The 17,597-nt window shown below is 47.0% G+C and overlaps 1 protein-coding gene across 1 annotated transcript in view; it reads right to left on the bottom strand.

Moving 5' to 3' along the window:
* The window catches only part of LOC144155589 (uncharacterized), a 509,077-nt gene that overhangs the window by 346,527 nt on the left and 144,953 nt on the right, over positions 1 to 17,597 (bottom strand). Inside the window, exon 2 of the mRNA XM_077687126.1 lies at positions 13,642 to 14,487. Coding sequence (XP_077543252.1) covers positions 13,642 to 13,957 — 316 coding nt within the window. The 5' untranslated portion in view covers positions 13,958 to 14,487. The remainder of the gene's footprint in view (positions 1 to 13,641; positions 14,488 to 17,597) is intronic.

The following is a 17,597-nucleotide window of genomic DNA, read 5'->3' as shown; positions in this document are numbered from 1 at the left end:
GGGACAAGTACTTGGCCGTGACCTCATAAAATTAATTGACAGTGGCGGCCAGTACGGCATGCGCCTAGGGGCAGTCGACAGCATTGGCAGTGGCAATGACCATGGTAGCAAAAATGAAAACTCGTCGTTTCTGAGTTCCGTACTGGCTGCTGAGCCGACGGGGACGCAGCCCGGAGCTCGATTTTCTCATATTCAAAGTGTTGCAACAATAAATGAGCGTGTTTAAAACGATTTCGTGAGCAAACAACTCTTTCGTTTACACTCAAACTTTACGGGAAGGTTGTATTTTGTGGTCCATCTTGTCTAACACGAACAATGGCGACGGCACTTGCCTGCTGATTTTGGAAATCCCATAAACACGATTATCGCCTCTGGGAGAGCCGGCGGAAATCTTGGAAAAATGACCACCTCACAACGCCACATGGCGTATTCCAAATTAAACGCGCGATGCTGTTCACGGGAGGGTGGATTACTTCATCGCGGTCCGTTTGCACTCTAATGTGTGTGGTCATCCTAAACGAGCGTCGAAAATAAATTTTGACTTGCTGCCGTGTTTGCCTCTATTCTCCTGTGAACTGTCATGGCGCGTTTTGTTTTCCATGTATCCCTTGGTGCCGCATTTGTAAGGTGGGACTCTATTCTCGACGCGATAAATTCACCCTGAACTTGAATTTGCCAGAAGTATTTTCTGAATGGCTTTCAATTTCGGTCACTTGCTTCCGGTTGACCAAGCGGTCGTGTGTACTTTTGTCATTTTGGCGTTTCATGACGTTTACTGCCATCAGTTCTAAAGTTTGCCTTATTTCTCTCTACTGAAAGCGCATAATTCTTGGCCGGCAATGAAAAACTAGACGAAATACAGCTAACATTACAACGTAGGCCTGTCTTTGCTATTCAAAAACAATACGGCTTGTATGTCACGCCCTCTCTGTGATTGGCTGAAAAGCCGTGACGTAGTATAACCAGTTGGCGGGAACGCTTCCGTCACACACTGGCAACTTCAGCCTCCGTAAAAGTTACGTGATGTTACGTAACAGCTTGCAAATGGCGGCTGCTGTAGCCGTGAAATAGGGCAAAGCCATGAAGGAAAGAAAAGTTCCTCCATGGGCAAAGCATTTAACCGACCTTCGGCGCCGTGAAATCTCCGTGAATTTGCAGCAGGCGCAGTTTCGCACGATGCGCGATTTAAAACTGTCAGTTTCTAACCAAAGAAATAATAGTTTTGATAGACTTGCAAGTCACCCATAATGGTGCATAAAAATAACGCGCCGTATTTTGTTTTTTATATTTAACAATAAAATAGCAACTATTTGTTTGGCGTAACAGTAACTTAAGAGGACGGTACAAGCCTCTCCATTACAACGAAGCCAACGGAGGCCGTTTCTCAACACTCCTCCCAGTAAGCTGGTGGGTCACATGATCGAATTCCAGAGAAAAATAACAAAGAAAAGTGGCTGTTTTATTCATTACTACGCTGATTGAGGTCGACCTTGACGAATGAGAAAATCGGCGGCATCGCTAGGCTCCGCCGTTATCAGGCGTAGGCGTTTCGCTGCCCTTACCGCGTCATACAACCGATGGTCACGGCCGTTTTTTTTTTTTTTTTTTTTTTTTTTGTCTGTGATCACGCCATAAATTTGTCACATAGCAGCAGGCGATAGCGTGGCGGCGGTGACGGCCGGGAAGGTGATAACGCAATAAAGCTTGCGTTGAAGCAGAGAGCTCAACTATGTCACTAAAAGCGATTGAAATAAATAAATAGACACGGTAAAAAAAGGCTGTGATGTTCTTTAGCTCAACACCCGCCTTTCGCTTGCTTTTGTATGCACGTTGGGCTATGTTCAGACTACCGGCGCGAAAGCCATATCGTGATTTATGGACGTAAAAAAACGGCGTGTCGCGCAGTTCGGTTGGCTGAAACATGAAATGACGTCATCATTCTTAAGTCATTATGGCAGTCGCGGCAACAGTCTGAACCCGGCCTTACTTGATCGCCTTGAGGTGTTGACGCCAATTTTAACCTGAAAAAAAAAAGTGTTTTCCTTGCCAGCCTCAGATGCAGCCCTAATTTTATAATACATGCTGAGTGTTTTTATATAATTTATTTGCAATATTTTATACCTTGGTTGTGATCTTTATGGTGAAGCGTCAAATTACACTGCATTTCGTCATAGATAAACGTGCATCACGTCAATGACTGCTTACGTCGTGCGTACGCAGAAAAACGTGGCGAATTCACTGTGAATTTATGCAGTCGAGAATAGGGCCCGTGGTCAGTTTTTAAAAATGGCTGCCTGACCCACATAAAGAAGTTTATTCTCTCTCTCCCCAAAAGGCTGAAATGGTTGTCATGTGATTTCGAAATTAAGCAGGTAAGTGCGATCGCCGTTGTTGTTAATAAAAAAATGCAAAAATGACTACAAAATGCGACCTTCGTGTAATTTCTGAGCGTGAACAAAAAGAGAAATGAGAACAGCGCGCCGGACGGGACCAGCTGACCGAATATGTGCGGTTAAAATCAACCAGGCGCAATTGTTCGCGCGAGTTTCTTTACGCCTTGTTTGACACCGCTCGCCCCAGCTCCAATGAGGGTCATTTTCTTGTTTTTCTTGCTTTTGTCTTGTCTCTCTGTTCAATGCTGTTTTCCATGCAGACGGGTGGATTTGTTGTTTTTTTTTTTAGTCAATCGCGGGAGGGCGTCCAAATTTACATAAGGGGACTTCGTTCCTACATTACAGGGCGTTGTAGAGTAGGTTTCACTGAAATAGACCAATCTATTGCGACAAACCTACATTACAAAGCACTATAATGTCTGTAAGGTAGTTTTTCGCTGCAATACAAACAAATACTAGTGCTATACAGGCAACTCTACCAAGACCAATTTTCTGTGTATTAGGATTTATTGGTATAAACTGAGACCTTTAGAATAGGATAAGCTATTATAAAAAGTTGTATTTATGGGAACACATTTTTTCGTTAACAATATAAGCAGTCCTATGAGAATATACAAGTCCCTATGGCTGTTCATCTTTTTTTTGTACAGTGACGCGATTCACGGCCATGAGATGCTTCACAGGTCATAAGCGAAATCTGCATGCCGTAGCTTTAGAATGATACGCATAAAAACACATGGCAAATTCAGGGGAAACTGCCGAAGTCGGGCACAGCAGACCGTATCGGAAGGTGGACAATAGCTCTCCTTGAACCATGCAGGACAAACGCTGGTACTCATCAAGCCCGAGACATCCTACTTTACGGGCCGCCGTTGTTTACGGGGTGGTGGATTGTGGCACTGGTTCATTTAAAAACTGTTTCTCAGTGTAAGCTTGTCGGCTATAACTCTTCCCTTCATAGATCAGGGTAAAGGGAGGTGGCGCTTTTAGAAGCTCACGACCGTACGCGTTATTGCAGTGAAGCGCATTCGCCCCCACCTGCACTGGCAACCGCAATCTACCGAGAGCGACACCAGTGCCACCCCTACGGTGGAAGCGTCAGTGGCTGGTCGAACAGCGCGCCCACTGCCACGCCTGAAAACCCTATCTCTATGTAATCTACGCATATAAAGGGGTAAATCAACCCTATTTGCTACAGTTATATTCGTCCGCCGCCACCAGTGTAAACGGCTGAAAGTATTTGCCGCACCTTTATCGAATCCCACACAAAATGGCATCGGGGGGTCAAATGGTGACAAAAATTCGGCCACCTTCGCAATTGCGATGCGCAGACCGAGGAAACAGCGGAGCTGGTGGTCTTTACTAGCTTTAACTTGGCTTTTCTTAGGTCTGCTCACCTTATCGCTTCCAAAGTCCACTTCAATTCAGCTGATGTCCAAAGCCACCGCCCACGCTACGAACCCAACGGAAATGTTGATCGCCCGAATGCGATGATGGCGCAATCGGATACACACCAGTTTCATAACGCGAGGGACCCAGGTTTGATTCCGACCACCGGAAGTGCTTTTTTTTTCCCTTGAGGCGCGCACTCCCCACACCTGCTCGTCGGCTCCTTGACTCTTCGCCTCTTTCCCTCCCACTTATTGGCCCAGCCTTTTCCTCCTCTCCACTTTGCTGCGCCGAGTTCTGAGCGACGCCAGGCATGGATGGAACTCAGGCTTAAACCGTTAAAACTTTCTGATGCTCCCGTGCGCGGACTCGATTGATTGATTGTCGGGTTTTTAACGCGCCGATGCAACGCAGGCGATGAGGCGCGCCGTAGTGGGGGGCTCCGGATCAATTTTGACCACCTGGGGATCTTTAACGTGCGCCGAAATCCCCTACACACGGGCGTTTTTTGCTTTTCGCCTCTATCAGAAAAGCGGACGCCGCGGCCGGGAGTGTGCGCGGACTCTCCCATGCCAGGTTAGCATTGCCGATTTGTTTGTACCTCTGCGCCACTGACAGCCGAAAGGAAACATACGAGATACTCGCCGAGTGCGAGGAGCCCACTGGTTTCTGAACCAGCGTAGATATAGTCGAAAGGCTTGGGAAGAAGACGACGACACGGCGCGGAACTCGCAGCTTAAACTGAAGCAGCCCGTAAGGCTGCGTGTCGTAGCAGGTTTAATAAACCCCGTTGCAGCTTTATCGGGCAGCGATAGGAAGCCAGCTTTGCCTAATCACCCAGCGGCCAGTGACCGGACGCAGGCTCGGCCTTTTATATGGCCAGCTCTCGACATCGCCAGTCTGGCCGATCGAACGGGAGGACATGGCTTCGATAAATGCCCTGGCCTACGCGAACAGCCGTCCCCCTGTTCTTTGCTCCCTAGAAAATTTATCCACGCGCGTTTTACGGCCTAGGGCTACTTCTCCTTACAGCAGCTCATATATAGCCCTGATTTCTGTCCCTTCACGAAGGACTGGCCTATCGCAACCCTGTTTCGGCGTGCAAACTCCGCTTGCTGCGGACTCCGCACTGCGAGCTTCTCTGCAAAATTGGTTGGCGCTGCGCGTCAGCGACTTTTCGAGCGGCCGCGAATAGAGGAGCGACATAAATTATTGAAAGCTCAATCACTCTCAGCAGGATTATAATAGCAGCAGGTGACCTCGCCCCCGAGGTGTATGTTATTGGCTTATATGCTCGCCAAAAAAGCCTTCCAGATTAAAAAAAAAACGAATGAATGAATTTTATTACGGAAGAGAACGGCAACTCCGCCTGTTTAGGGAGGGGCGGTTAAACAATAAGGGTTTGCTGCAGGTTTTAGGTATACACGGCTTGACACTATAATTCTGTCATCGAACAAATTTTGGGATATAAAATATTTTGTTTCTATTTAGGCTTCAAATTTGCTTTCGGCAAACATTAGCTCCCAAATCATTTGCAATTGCGGACATGGTAGTTTGATTCCCATTGTTTCAACTGTCCTAATGAAAACTAAAATTAATCTTGGTAAATAAAAAAACTTCTCTTCAACATAACAAAGCACAATGTATGAACTGGTGAATTTCCCTTTTCTTCAGTATATTTAAAGCGCCACAATCAATCACCATGGTTAGTTGAAATAAACGGAGTTGCACTGGTAAACGCATGTACAGTTTCTAGTCTTAAGATTTCGCACTTAAAAAATTATAATTGAAACAAAGTTTTGTAGGGTATGATAACCAGAAATGAATTCTTAATAATGTAAAGATGGCCACCGCCGTGGCCTTGTGGTTAGGACACCTAGCTCTCACTCAGGAGGCTCGGGATCGATTTCCAGCATCGCAATGTTTGGCCTAAGGTTGGGAGTGCTCCAATAAAAAAATCCTGGGCCATCTCCACTAACGCGAAACCTGGGGAGGGGCGAAGCATGCAGTGTACTAGTCTATGCAAAGGTTATAAGTCTCTCTCTTGCCAAACACCGTGCGCTGATTGGGCGCCGGAGAAGCGCCAATGGGTGGAGCAATCGCGCGCTTTCTGAAGCGGTGGCGCCCTCTCTTGCGTTGCACCGAATTTAAGCAATTAAATTAGAGACAGATTGGCCGAAATTTTGCCAATGGAACTGAAAACGTTGGAAGATAGAGGTATACAGCTTTGCTGTAAGTCTCCTGTCTTTGAGGTACGAAGCGTTCTAGCACGAGGCGTTGGAAAACGAGTGTCCCAGTGTGTTCTTTTAGTACGCGTTTTTGCCCACGGAGATTAAACTTTCTAGTGCGAGGCTTTGGAAAACGAGTGTCACGGTATGTTCTTTTAGTACGCGTTAGGTTCTAGCGCGATACGTTGGAAAACGAGTGTCCCGGTGTTTTGGTACCGTGACTACAAGAGACGACGACAGGAGACGCCGACAGACCGAACCCCTAAGGTGCTTTTCCCCTGAAACATTCCCGAATACAGTTGAGGCGAAGCCAAGCAGGTGCGATCACGCAAGGAAGGTTTCCTGGGACGCAAACAGCACTTTTTTAATCGAACAGGATCTAGCCACCCCGTCTGTAGTGTTCGGTCGCAGCCTCCACGTGGAACTAAAACCGAACTCACACTCCTCTGTCCCCAGCAGCTGCGGAGCGGCTAGCGACCATTAGGTCACGACAACGATAGAGCAGGGGCTGCTAAGAATCTCCAGGCCCGGAAAGGCCACTTTTAGAACTTTAGCCTGAAAACATTCATGACTCAAACTCTGTCCAGAGAGGGCAGCTTAGATTCACTATTCGAAGAGCTCTCAGGGGTTCAAGGGAATATCATAGGATTTAGCGAGGTTGGAAGACCAGGTGAGCGATTGAAGGTATTGAATAGCAGGCATATCTTTACTACGGACGGTGTGAAGAAAGGAAGGAACTTAGGGTAGGGCTCTTGATCTTCAAAGCGATGGCAGGGAATGTGGAAGACGTCTATAGCATTAGCGATAGGGTCCCCGCATTGTGAGTATGTTAGAAATGAGGAACAAGTTAAACGTGGTACAGGCCTATGACCCAACGTCTGGCTACGAGGACTGGTAATTTTGAGAGCAAATGGGCAGATCTGTACACCACAGAATCTCTAGACTCCAACGCATAATTATGAGATAAGCAGGTAGGCGAGCGAGCTGTGGGAAACTTTGGATTACGCGGTCAGAATAGCCCGGCGTGGTCTACTCGTTGGAGAATGGGTACAATCTTCTGCAAGAGAATGACAGAAAACAACATTAAAAATTCTCAACGGCGAAACTAAAAATGAAATTGACTTCATTCTAAGCGCCAACTGCTAGGCTAGGTGAACAGCAGTGTCCCAGTATACTGAACAACAAAATTGCACTATATACAAAATGAGACAGGCCAAAACTAGTAAAAGTAAGAAACAGAAAAACTTGCAATCGGTGAGAGACAGCGCAGAAGCTTTTGATAACGCTTCAGAACAAATTCATGTCTTAACTGATGAAAAGGAGATCATAGGCATACTGAAATACAACTCATATACAACGTATGACAATCACAGAATCAATGGCAGCTGTGGAGGCCGAGAACCTCGAAAATAAACTGGCAAACTATCTCATAAAATGAAGGAATTACTTAAGGAACGCAGTTCCATGAAATCATCTGGATCGAAAGATTGAGTTGAATTGGTGGAGCTGTCACAATTTACGGAAGCAAGAACAGTGACCTTCGTGTCTACAACATGGCAAAGGTTGGAGGAACTCTACCGAGAGGTGGGAGCTTCAGGGCAACGAAGAAGAAGCTTGGTACTAGTAGAGATAGAATGTATGCAATGAGAAACTAAACTGGCAACATAACAAACAACACAGATGTGATAACGAAAGTAGAGCAAATGTTCTATGTCCCAGCTATCATGCACCAAGATTTTTAAGAAAGGGCAATGGCGTTACTCGAAGAAAACCGAGTGCATAATGTTTGCAGTACTGAGGAGAAGCGGACAGTAATTTCTTCGGTAATGAGACTTAAATAATTAATTGTAATTAATTATCCAACTCGAGAAGTACTGTACTAATCACTGAAGTGTCAATGAGGCACTGGTAGGTACCCACGAGGGGCATCTAACTGCGGTATTTTCAGCGACGAACTAATTGCGTACTCAGTTATTCAGACTGATAAAGAAAATCAGCGAAATATGAAAAATACCACGTGACGGCGCTTCCGCGCGCGTTGTAAAGTAGCGTCCCCAAATAAGCTGATTGAAAGCAACTGCTTCACCTGTCACCTGCGCGAAGACACAGCGCATTACCTTGATAATGGCACGCATGGAAGGAGCAGCAACAGCAAGATTCGCGGGGCGCGTGTGCAGATGAGGCACAAATTCGGTCGCGATTTCTTCTGTCTTTCGTTTGTTTATTTCATTCTGGCTAACTTAGAGGCAGCCTGTTTGAGGACATTGCTTTACGATGAGCGCTGAGGCACATTCACGTGGTATTTTTCATATTTCGCGGGTTTTCTTTATCAGTCCGAATAAATGAGTACGCAATTAGTTCGTCGCTGAAAATACCACAGTTAGATGCCCCATGTGGGTACCTACAAGTGCCTCATTGACACTTTAGTGATAAGGACAGTGCTTCTCGAGTTAGATATTAATTACAATTAATTAGCAAAGTCTCATTCACAAAAAAATGCTGCCCGCTTTTCCACAGTACTGCAAACATTATGCACTAGGTTTTCTTCGAGTTACGCCATTACGCGTTTTAAAAATCTTGCTGCATGATAGCTGGGACACCCTGTATACTAAAGCAACGTTAAACGAGGAAATAGTTCTGATCGAAGTGGCTTTTGTTCGTAGCGCTGAAAGAAAGAAAGAGGGAGCTCCGCAATTGGCAACGAAATAACCGCAAATCTGCTAACCATGGTGGTGATAGGGCACTAAGAAGTGTAGAAATATTATTCGCAGAATGCCTCAGGACAATAGAGGTGCCGAAAAACTGGAAAAATTCCAACTGCAATATGATTCACAAGAAGGCTGATGTCAAACAGCTTAAGGTGCTACAGACCCATCAGCCAACTCTGTTATAGAAAGGTTGTTTACCAGATTTTTACCCGCAAAAGTGACATGCTAGATTTCTACGAATCGAGAGAACAGGCAGGAAGTAGGAGAATCTTCTAAATATAATCAAGCTCTTTAGATGATATATACATATTACGACAAAGCATTTTATTGAGAAGACTGCGCTGCTGTAGTGGAAGCATTGAGATAATAGGGAGTAGAGGAGACGTACATGTTGCTTTGGGAGGACATACACAAGAAATGCAGGGGCTCAATAGGCCTTGATAAGAAGAGTAGGAAGTTCCCTATTAGGAAGAACGCCAGACTGTGGGACACTATCTCAAGGAAATTATTTACAGAGTGTCTAGACCGAGTATTCAAGATAATTCCTTGTAAATGAGGTATGTATACAACTTGACAGGATTTTTCTTGTTTTTTTGTTTTTGTTTTTTTCCGGCTTGAGATTTGCGGATGACATCGTTTTCTGCAGTGATTTGGGCGAAACCCTGCAAGAAAATTCTCCGCAGGAACTCTACTCATAAAGCTTAGTGGTACGGCTGAAGATCAATATAAATGTATCGCGAGAGAGAGAGAGAGAGAGAGAGAGAGAGAGAGAGAGAGAGAGAGAGAGAGAGAGAGAGAGAGAGAGAGAGAGAGAGAGAGAGAGAGAGAGAGAGAGAGAGAATAAACATTTATTAATGAGAGCATAAGTGCTGACGGCAGGGCACTCGCCCGGTGGAGGGCATCCTTATTCGGGGTACCCAGATTGCGACTTGCAGTCCGTTCCAGGCCCTCTTTACCAAGTCTTGCTCGTGCAGAAACAGTGCCCTTCATCCCAGTCAATTAAATATTAAAAGACACGAATAAATATAACCACCTTAGCGAAGTTTTCAGTGCCGATCTCGACCACGACATTTGAGGAGGAAATCAGCCGTAGATTCACGGTGTGTTGGAAAGACATTGGACAAAGCAATGAGCAGCATGCTACCTATGTCTCCGAAAAATAAAGGTGTACAGACAAAGCGTGCTCCCTGTAATGACTTATGGGGGCAGAAACTTGGGGATTTACTAAGCCGCTCGCAAGCACACTTTTGGCCCAACGAGCCACGTATACATGAATGACATGCGTAACGCTTAGGGATAGCAAACGAGCGTCTTGGACTAGGGAGCAAACGCGCCAGTTCAACTTGGGAGAAAGTGGAGTTGGCTGGGCATGTAATGCAAAGAACTGACGACCACTGGACCACCGTGATACCTGCCTTGCTTCCGAGAGATGGTACTGGGAGCAAGGGGCGATCGATAATTCGATAGAGAGATGAGATAATGACATTTGGTGGCAAAGAAGGAATTCGCACTGGACAAGATGGAAGCAGTTGGCAGTCTACCCGTCCGTAGTGCGGGCCAGGTTGAAAGAGCACAGAAAGCGACAACACAAGATTTTGGGCTTAACCTGCCGCAGAAGTGTACACCTGCACCACGAGGAGGGTTAATTTAGACGATCCGAAATTCTGCAGCGCGCCGAAGTTCAGCGAAGTCCAGCGCCGCCGTCTGATTAACGCCCGTGCGGCGGCGGCGGCTTTCTGCGCCCCTGTCTACCGCCCAGCCGCCGTCATGGAGTTCGCTCGAGCGCGTAGCCGCGGCCAGCGCAACAGTCGGCCTACCTGCAGCCCCCCGTGCGCGAGGCGCTGGCGCGGCGAACACTAATGTCAAATGGCGAAAGGCACAGCTACAGAAACAGCTGGCGGCGCACGAATTGCTCGGTGTTGCGGAGAAAACAACTTGCGCTGCTGTGGATCAGCAGCGTGCCGTTCCGTTCCCGGTTAATGGCTCGGTAATGAAGCGTCAACGATCGACCAGGGCGGCGCTTGATACGCTGCTCCCTCGGCCAGCATGCAAATGCGTGCCGGCGACGCGTGAGGCCGCTCGGCACGTGCTCGGCATAGTCAGTCACTGGGCCAAGCTGGCGCACCTCTGGATCTCTAGTAGACAAAAATTTAAATATCGGCTACGGCTGACTGCCAACTTTATATATTTGTTGTTGATGCTTTTGTCAATGGCGAGAAAGAGCCCCAAAGTTTAGGTAGTCGAGTTTGATTATCAGGCACGGCATTACGAAGATTTTTCCAATGGCACGACCGCGCAGCGCAAGGCACTGCACTGCAATGTGAAAGGAAGCACATTATAATGAACACCTGTTCAAAAGAATCACCGCAAATCTCTAGAGTGCTTTTTTCCTGGTCTCCTCTATTTCGCAATTTTCCCTTACCCTGCGCAGTTTCCCGCCTTATGAAAAAAATATAGAAAAACTTTCTTGTGACCCTGGGTCTCTAAAGCGGCAGTAGTCTTAGCATTTGTTTGTACAGCGCAGCTATTCGAGGTGCGTTAGGAGAAATCGTGTCGCCGAGCCACTCTATTCCTTCCCGTCCTACTGAAGCCCATGGTGGCACATACCACTCACAGGGGTTTGCCCACCATGCACCACGACAGCGTGTCGAGACGCCATCGCGCACCAACTACTGGCATCAGAAGAGGTGCCATCAGAAGTTGAAGAAGGATACCGGCTATGATCGCACTACAGAATGAATCTCAAAGACGTCGGAGGCAGGACCGTGAGGTGTTAGAAAAGGAAGCAGCAAGCGCTCGCTGCCAATCGAAACAAGCGGAACATGCTCAGGATTTCAGCGCAGCAACCAAATGCTTTCACAAGTGGTTACGGGATAACCCACTTGGGTATTGACCTTTTTTTTTTTTTTGTATGGCCACCTGTAGTTCCGTGATGATTTCAAACCATTACCAATACGAGTTCATCTGTGTTAGACACAAAACGCGGATCGGAGCACATTCTGCGTGCTTGGTTGCATTGTTTTAAATGGACAAAGCACCATCTTCAAGACGTCGAGTCCTCCGAAACCACTGGGATTACCACCGTTGAAACTGGATAGTGAACATTTCGCAACCCCAAGTGCCGGTGAATGTCGATACGAAGGTGACGCCCCTGACTGCAAGATCGACCATCTGCGTGCGGTTCGCGAGGCGGAGAAAGGGAAGTTCGCATACGTGAATTCCGCCGTGAAGAAAAGCGCTCTGATCATTTGATCGCATGTTCTCAAAACACAGACATGACCATTGTGGACGAATGCGCGCTTTAATTAAAGATCTCACTCCCTCCCTCCCTCCCTCCCTCCCTCCCTCCCTCCCTCCCTCCCTCCCTCTCTCTCTCGTTCTCTCTCTATCTGCCCCTCTCACTCTTTCTGTACAATAAGGATGACATGGCGGAAGACAACATAGATCGATCCATCTCCAATGTGCGACGATTTTTCCTTTATGTTTAACGATTCGCGTTTGACGATTTGTGACGACATTTACCGCAGTGTCGTCGCAGCATCAATACAACTGCGCCGTATTTGTGCTTTATCGATTCAAGTAATCATCTGTCATTTTGTATGTTAATACGCGCTCGCACGTGTAGCGAGGGCACGCGTGCGTGCGTCTCTTATCTGTGTGTGTGCGCATGTGCGCGTGCGTGTGTGTGTGCGTGTGCACGCGTATGTGCGTGTGTGTGTGGGGGGGGTTGTGTGTGTGTGTGTGTGTGTGTGTGTGTGTGTGTGTGTGTGTGTGTGTGTGTGTGTGGGTGGGTGGGTGGGTGTGTGTGTGTGTGTGGGTGTGTGTGTGGGTGTGTGTGTGTGTATGTGTGGGTGTGTGTGTGTGTGTGTGTGTGTGTGTGTGTGTGTGTGTGTGTGTGTGTGTGTGTGTGTGTGTGTGTGTGTGTGTGTGTGTGTGTGTGTGTGTGTGTGTGTGTGTGTGTGTGTGTGTGTGTGTGTGCTTGTGTTTACGATACATCCTCTTCTTTTCCTTCTTTTCTTACCTCTGTACTCGGCTACCTTTACTGTGAACCTTAATCATGACAAGTTTAGGTAAAAACAGGCTTCTTTTATTCTCGGTGGTTCGTGCTTCGAGGGCACCATGGAAGAAAAAAAAATGTACGGCAAATTGCTAGACGGGGGTAATGCGTACATGTAACGTTCTCTCCTAGCCCATTTCAACCCATGAAGCCACCCTTCTTTCCGCGTGGCTATCCACCAGGTAGCTGAACGCTTACCATGTGTGCACTTATAAAAACAGTACTACTAGAATGAAATGATACTGCGGATAACCGATTCACAAACCCTGGCATTCTTCCAGAACCTTCGGCAACCCAAGTTAAACAATGGGCATTACGTATGTTGAACCAGAGCGCAAACGACGAGACAAAGGACGATAGCAAAGGGCGTAATTTCCCATCAATCAATCCCATCCTCCACCTGTTCTTCCAGAACGTTTTTCTTCTTGTTTGACCTTTTCTCCACTTCTCACCCTCCTAATCTCCGTGCGTTAACTTCCTGTGTCATCTGGCAGCCAATCATTGGCAGGTACTCCTCCTTTCTACCTGGTAACCTTCTCCCCAGGCTTCACTTTCTTTTTTCTGGCGAGGGGGGGGGGGTCACAGTTCGTGACTACAAAATCTTGATCCATTAACAAGAAAGTTTGACATTTAAAGCACCATACTTGACCCCAAATTTACACAATTAGTATTCGATATGCTCAAGAACGCAATATTCGACCACGAGCCAACAGTACAATTTCGAGCAGGATAAGACAGGGTGACATCCAGGGAACAGGAAAATCATCTTTGAAAGCCCCTCTCAAAGATGATTTTCCCGCCCGAGGTCCTATTTCCATATTCATCGCTTAACGTGCAGCATGCCAAAAGACAAGGTGTGTGCTCACGGGTGTAGGTCACATTGGGCACGAGGCCTTCGGCGAGTGACAGGAACGGATGCAGCAGCCGGAACCGCGACGAGTCGGAGATGCGCGCGGTCCCGTTCCACGTGACGTCCACGTCGCATCCCTTGAGCTGGCGCCGCCACTCGCTGGCTGTCCAAACCGGCGGCAGCGCAGCCGGTTCGGCCCGCTCGCCATTCTCGGTGCCATTCGAAGCCGGGTGCTCGAGGCCGTAGCTTGGCGCCACACGCCATGGCAGAAGCAGGGTCACAAGCAGCAGAAGACGCGCACAGGCGTGCAATACCACTGAAGCCCAGGCCATGGAAGCACGCCGGGGGACAGTTACGAAAAGCGGCACTCGGCAATTTCTAGCAGTCCTAGAAGTACGCTCACCGTATACGCAGGACAGCTGCCTAGCTACGGTCGTCCCGGAACAAACGGGCACTATTTTGCGGGCAGGGGGCTCCGAAAGGGACTCGCAGCAGTGAGACTTGAGGGCGGGCGCAAACACCGAAAGCAGGCAACACCAAAATCTTCCCAAACAAACGGTAACGGCGGGCGGCACAGTGGAGGCTCGGGGAGGCGAACGCCGGGGCGCAAAGCAAACGGAGGCTGGACGCAGGAGGAGCCTGTCTTCAGCTAGACGTCACAGTGAGCAGGAGTGAGGTGCTTGCTGCCTAGTCTTTATGAACCGCGCGCGCCTACAATGCCGCGGGCCCTGCTTATGTGGGTAAGCATCTTCTCTTGCGGTGCAGTATTATGAGCTTGGTGCGACTGGATGCTCTGCAGGTGTTGGTCATGCCGCTGGCCGAAATTGACATCGGTGGTTCGGATTCCTTCGCGGGAAGCAGCCTGCGCAAAGGAGAAAGAGAACATTGCGCTCGAATAGGGCCGTCAGGAGCCGTCTATTTCGACACAACGCCTATGACGCCATTTGTTTTATTACACTTCTGCAGCGGGCGCTGTTCAACGAAAATGAAAAAGAACACCACGTCAATCATGAGTTTTTGCTGACATTTAACTACTCGGTATCACTGAAGGCTCAGAAGTTTCAACCAATACATTCTTCACAGGCCTTCCGGGAAGCTCTTTGCCGTGCCCACAACGACACACGCACTGAATACAATCATGCGGGGGAAAAGCTTATGGTCAAAACTAATTTCACCAAATCAGTTCAATGACTTCTTGAAGTGTCAGGCGGCTGAATGTAAACTTTTATCATGGCAGTTAGGTAACTTGTGTGCTCAAATCATCCACAGTAAGTAGGTCTAATAATGAGAGATTGGTATCAATAGCATCGCAATGTTCGTCTATCCGGACGTTCATGATGGCGGAAACACTGGGGCTCTTCGATTTACAGTCTCGTACTCACCGCGGACTCCCCGAGAAGCAGGAAGGAAGAGGAAGATTTAGCATTCGATTTTCCCATGTATCCCTAAGGCTTCGGAGAATCCTCGGACTACCCGCGGACTATTCGCGGTGAGTCCGAGACTGTAAATCGAAGAGCCCCACTGTTATGGCGCAAGGCATGAGCGCACATTTGTGCGATCAAGCGCCCACTAATTTCGGCGTTATCAGATACGTCGCCTGTTCAGCTTATGCGTGTTAAGCGGCCTTATGACGGGCGTAAGTGAATGGCCAGGAAACGTCATTTAATGGCGTTAGCACTTTTTGTTCCAGCTTGTCTGCATTGTGCAGATTAGCAGACGACCTAAACATGAGTAGTAGAGCACGCAATGAGGATACGTACATAGTACACTTGTTTTTGTGAAAGGAATGCGTAAATACGTTCACATATATTGTTTCACATACATGTAGCTACTGCACAGTCAGGCAGGCACTACCGGAAGCTATATGAGGTTTTTTTTTTTTTTTTTCGAAATGAGCCACATCCACCTAATGCGAATTTGAGAAACAAGCGGAAGTTTGTTAGCGGGCCTAAATACAACGCTGTCAAAGCTATTATATGATATATTTTACAAGACAGCTAGGGAAATTTTATGACGACAAGTAATTAAAAATTATATGCCACGAATTTGAGCAATATTGGGGTGATAAGCTTGGATTTGGCTCACCTTGGATTGAAAAACTTAAGTTTATGCATCACTCTTAATAAAACTTTTAAATTTTTTTCAAGTATGCTGCGATCGTGTTTTGGTGGAAAAGGCATCACATATGCAACAGGGCTTAAAGAACAGCAGAACTATACATGGAGGGCACGTGAGTCCTCTTGACACCATTGGCAGCTCTTTTCGAATTCTTCCCTAGGATAATTTTCTTGAGCACGGCTGAAGGAACTCTCGAAGTAAGCAAGCTCTTCATTGCTTTGCTAGGAATTTCCAAAACGCTTCACAAGAAGGCTGCTTATATCTTCTTCTTCACCTTAATGAGGTGTTTCGTACTCTAAGAGGAGGAAGAGGGGGGAGGGGGCTGTAAGCGGCGGCTATCTAGTTAAGTAATAAAATGGTAAATATGGGAGTAAAATATATATATAACCAGAATTATTTCGTAGGGACGGGCGAGACGAAATAAAATCATCGCTTCACATTTCTGAGTTTCATTTCGTTCACTTGTTCCGTTCACTTCATCGTTCACATCTGGGGTAACATCTTTCGCCGATCTCCTAATCGCCGTCTGAATTCATAATAAGCCAGCACAGAAAAGCGAAAGAATAAAATAACAAAGGTCCGAAAACACCCACGAAAAAGTCTGAACAGTCAAGCGAAACGCGAACTCGTATTTGGCAAATGGATTTGGCACTTTTTCATTCGTAAAACAGCAGGATGTGGCTCTATTTCGATACGCACTACGATCTGCGTACACGTTTTCAGGGCGCTATCTCTACTGTTTTCTTGCCACGTTTTTTTTTAGGGGAAAGTTGTCGAGTTTTTCTTGTCAGTGCAGTTTTATCCAACTAAGTTTGGTTTCTGAATATGGCACATTTCTAAAAAAACGCGTCATATACTTTCGGATGATGCAGATGTTCCTTGGTCATCAATGGTCAACCTGTAGCGGAAGCTGCGTGCGTGTTCTCTTCGGTGTTCCGCTGTACTTGCTTCCTCCTAAAAAAAGCTACTACACAAATGATGACGCAAAATAAGAAGGAATGTGGTGCAAACACATACAACCATTTCTAAATGCAGCCAGAAGTAGTTTATACGCCATACTAAAAGGGCATAAAATTCTGGGGTTCTTGCATCACGGCGACTTAATGAGCACTTAGCATAATAATTATAGACAACAACAAGTTATGTGAACTTGTAAAATAACTAATGTGGGCTCTGTTTTATTTCTTAATGCGACATTATAATTACGTTAGGTCCAATATCATTAGGCTGCCTAGATTACTCACCCGAAATTCTCCGAGCGCTATGGCCCCATGCATAAGGAAACGTGTAATGCCTCCTCTTTTGGTGTAGACCGAATAAGGGCAAATCTGTCATTGTCCGCTCAGTACGTGATTGGATATCCTTGTGCTCATTGAAGCAGACAAGGCAAGTACAAAATCGGCATCGTATCGGCTCACTTCTCTACAAATACCGACGATGATCTTCCCCAGTCCCTGCCACGTAACTGCATCTCCTCTCTCCCCAGCCCACCTCTCACGCTTTCCCTTCGTGTATCGGTCCCCTCATGATAAACGCAATAGAGCTTTGCTTAATTCAATTCAACTTTCCCGCATTCGCACTGCTGGCGCGCCATCTTTCGGGACCTTTTCTTACTGTTTAGCTTGGCACTCAAGCCACCAGCTCCAGGCTTTAGCGCAATCCCCTTTTATATTGTGGGGTAAAATATTGTTTTAACACGAAAGTGTTTTATTCCGGGATACACCAAAATTTCCCTGACGTCATATCCGTCACGGAAATGACGCCAGTACAACGAAGCAAGCGGCCTGTAAGGGGTGCACCCCTGAAGACAGGCTCTTCTTGCGGGGAAGCAACCTTTAGTACTAAAGAGTACGT

This window comes from Haemaphysalis longicornis, unplaced genomic scaffold (assembly GCF_048455015.1).
Source record: "Haemaphysalis longicornis isolate Haplotype H1 unplaced genomic scaffold, Haemaphysalis longicornis Haplotype H1 scaffold_1, whole genome shotgun sequence".
In the NCBI taxonomy this organism is placed as follows: Eukaryota; Metazoa; Arthropoda; class Arachnida; order Ixodida; family Ixodidae; genus Haemaphysalis; species Haemaphysalis longicornis.
This window is presented reverse-complemented; position numbering and strand designations above follow the sequence as displayed.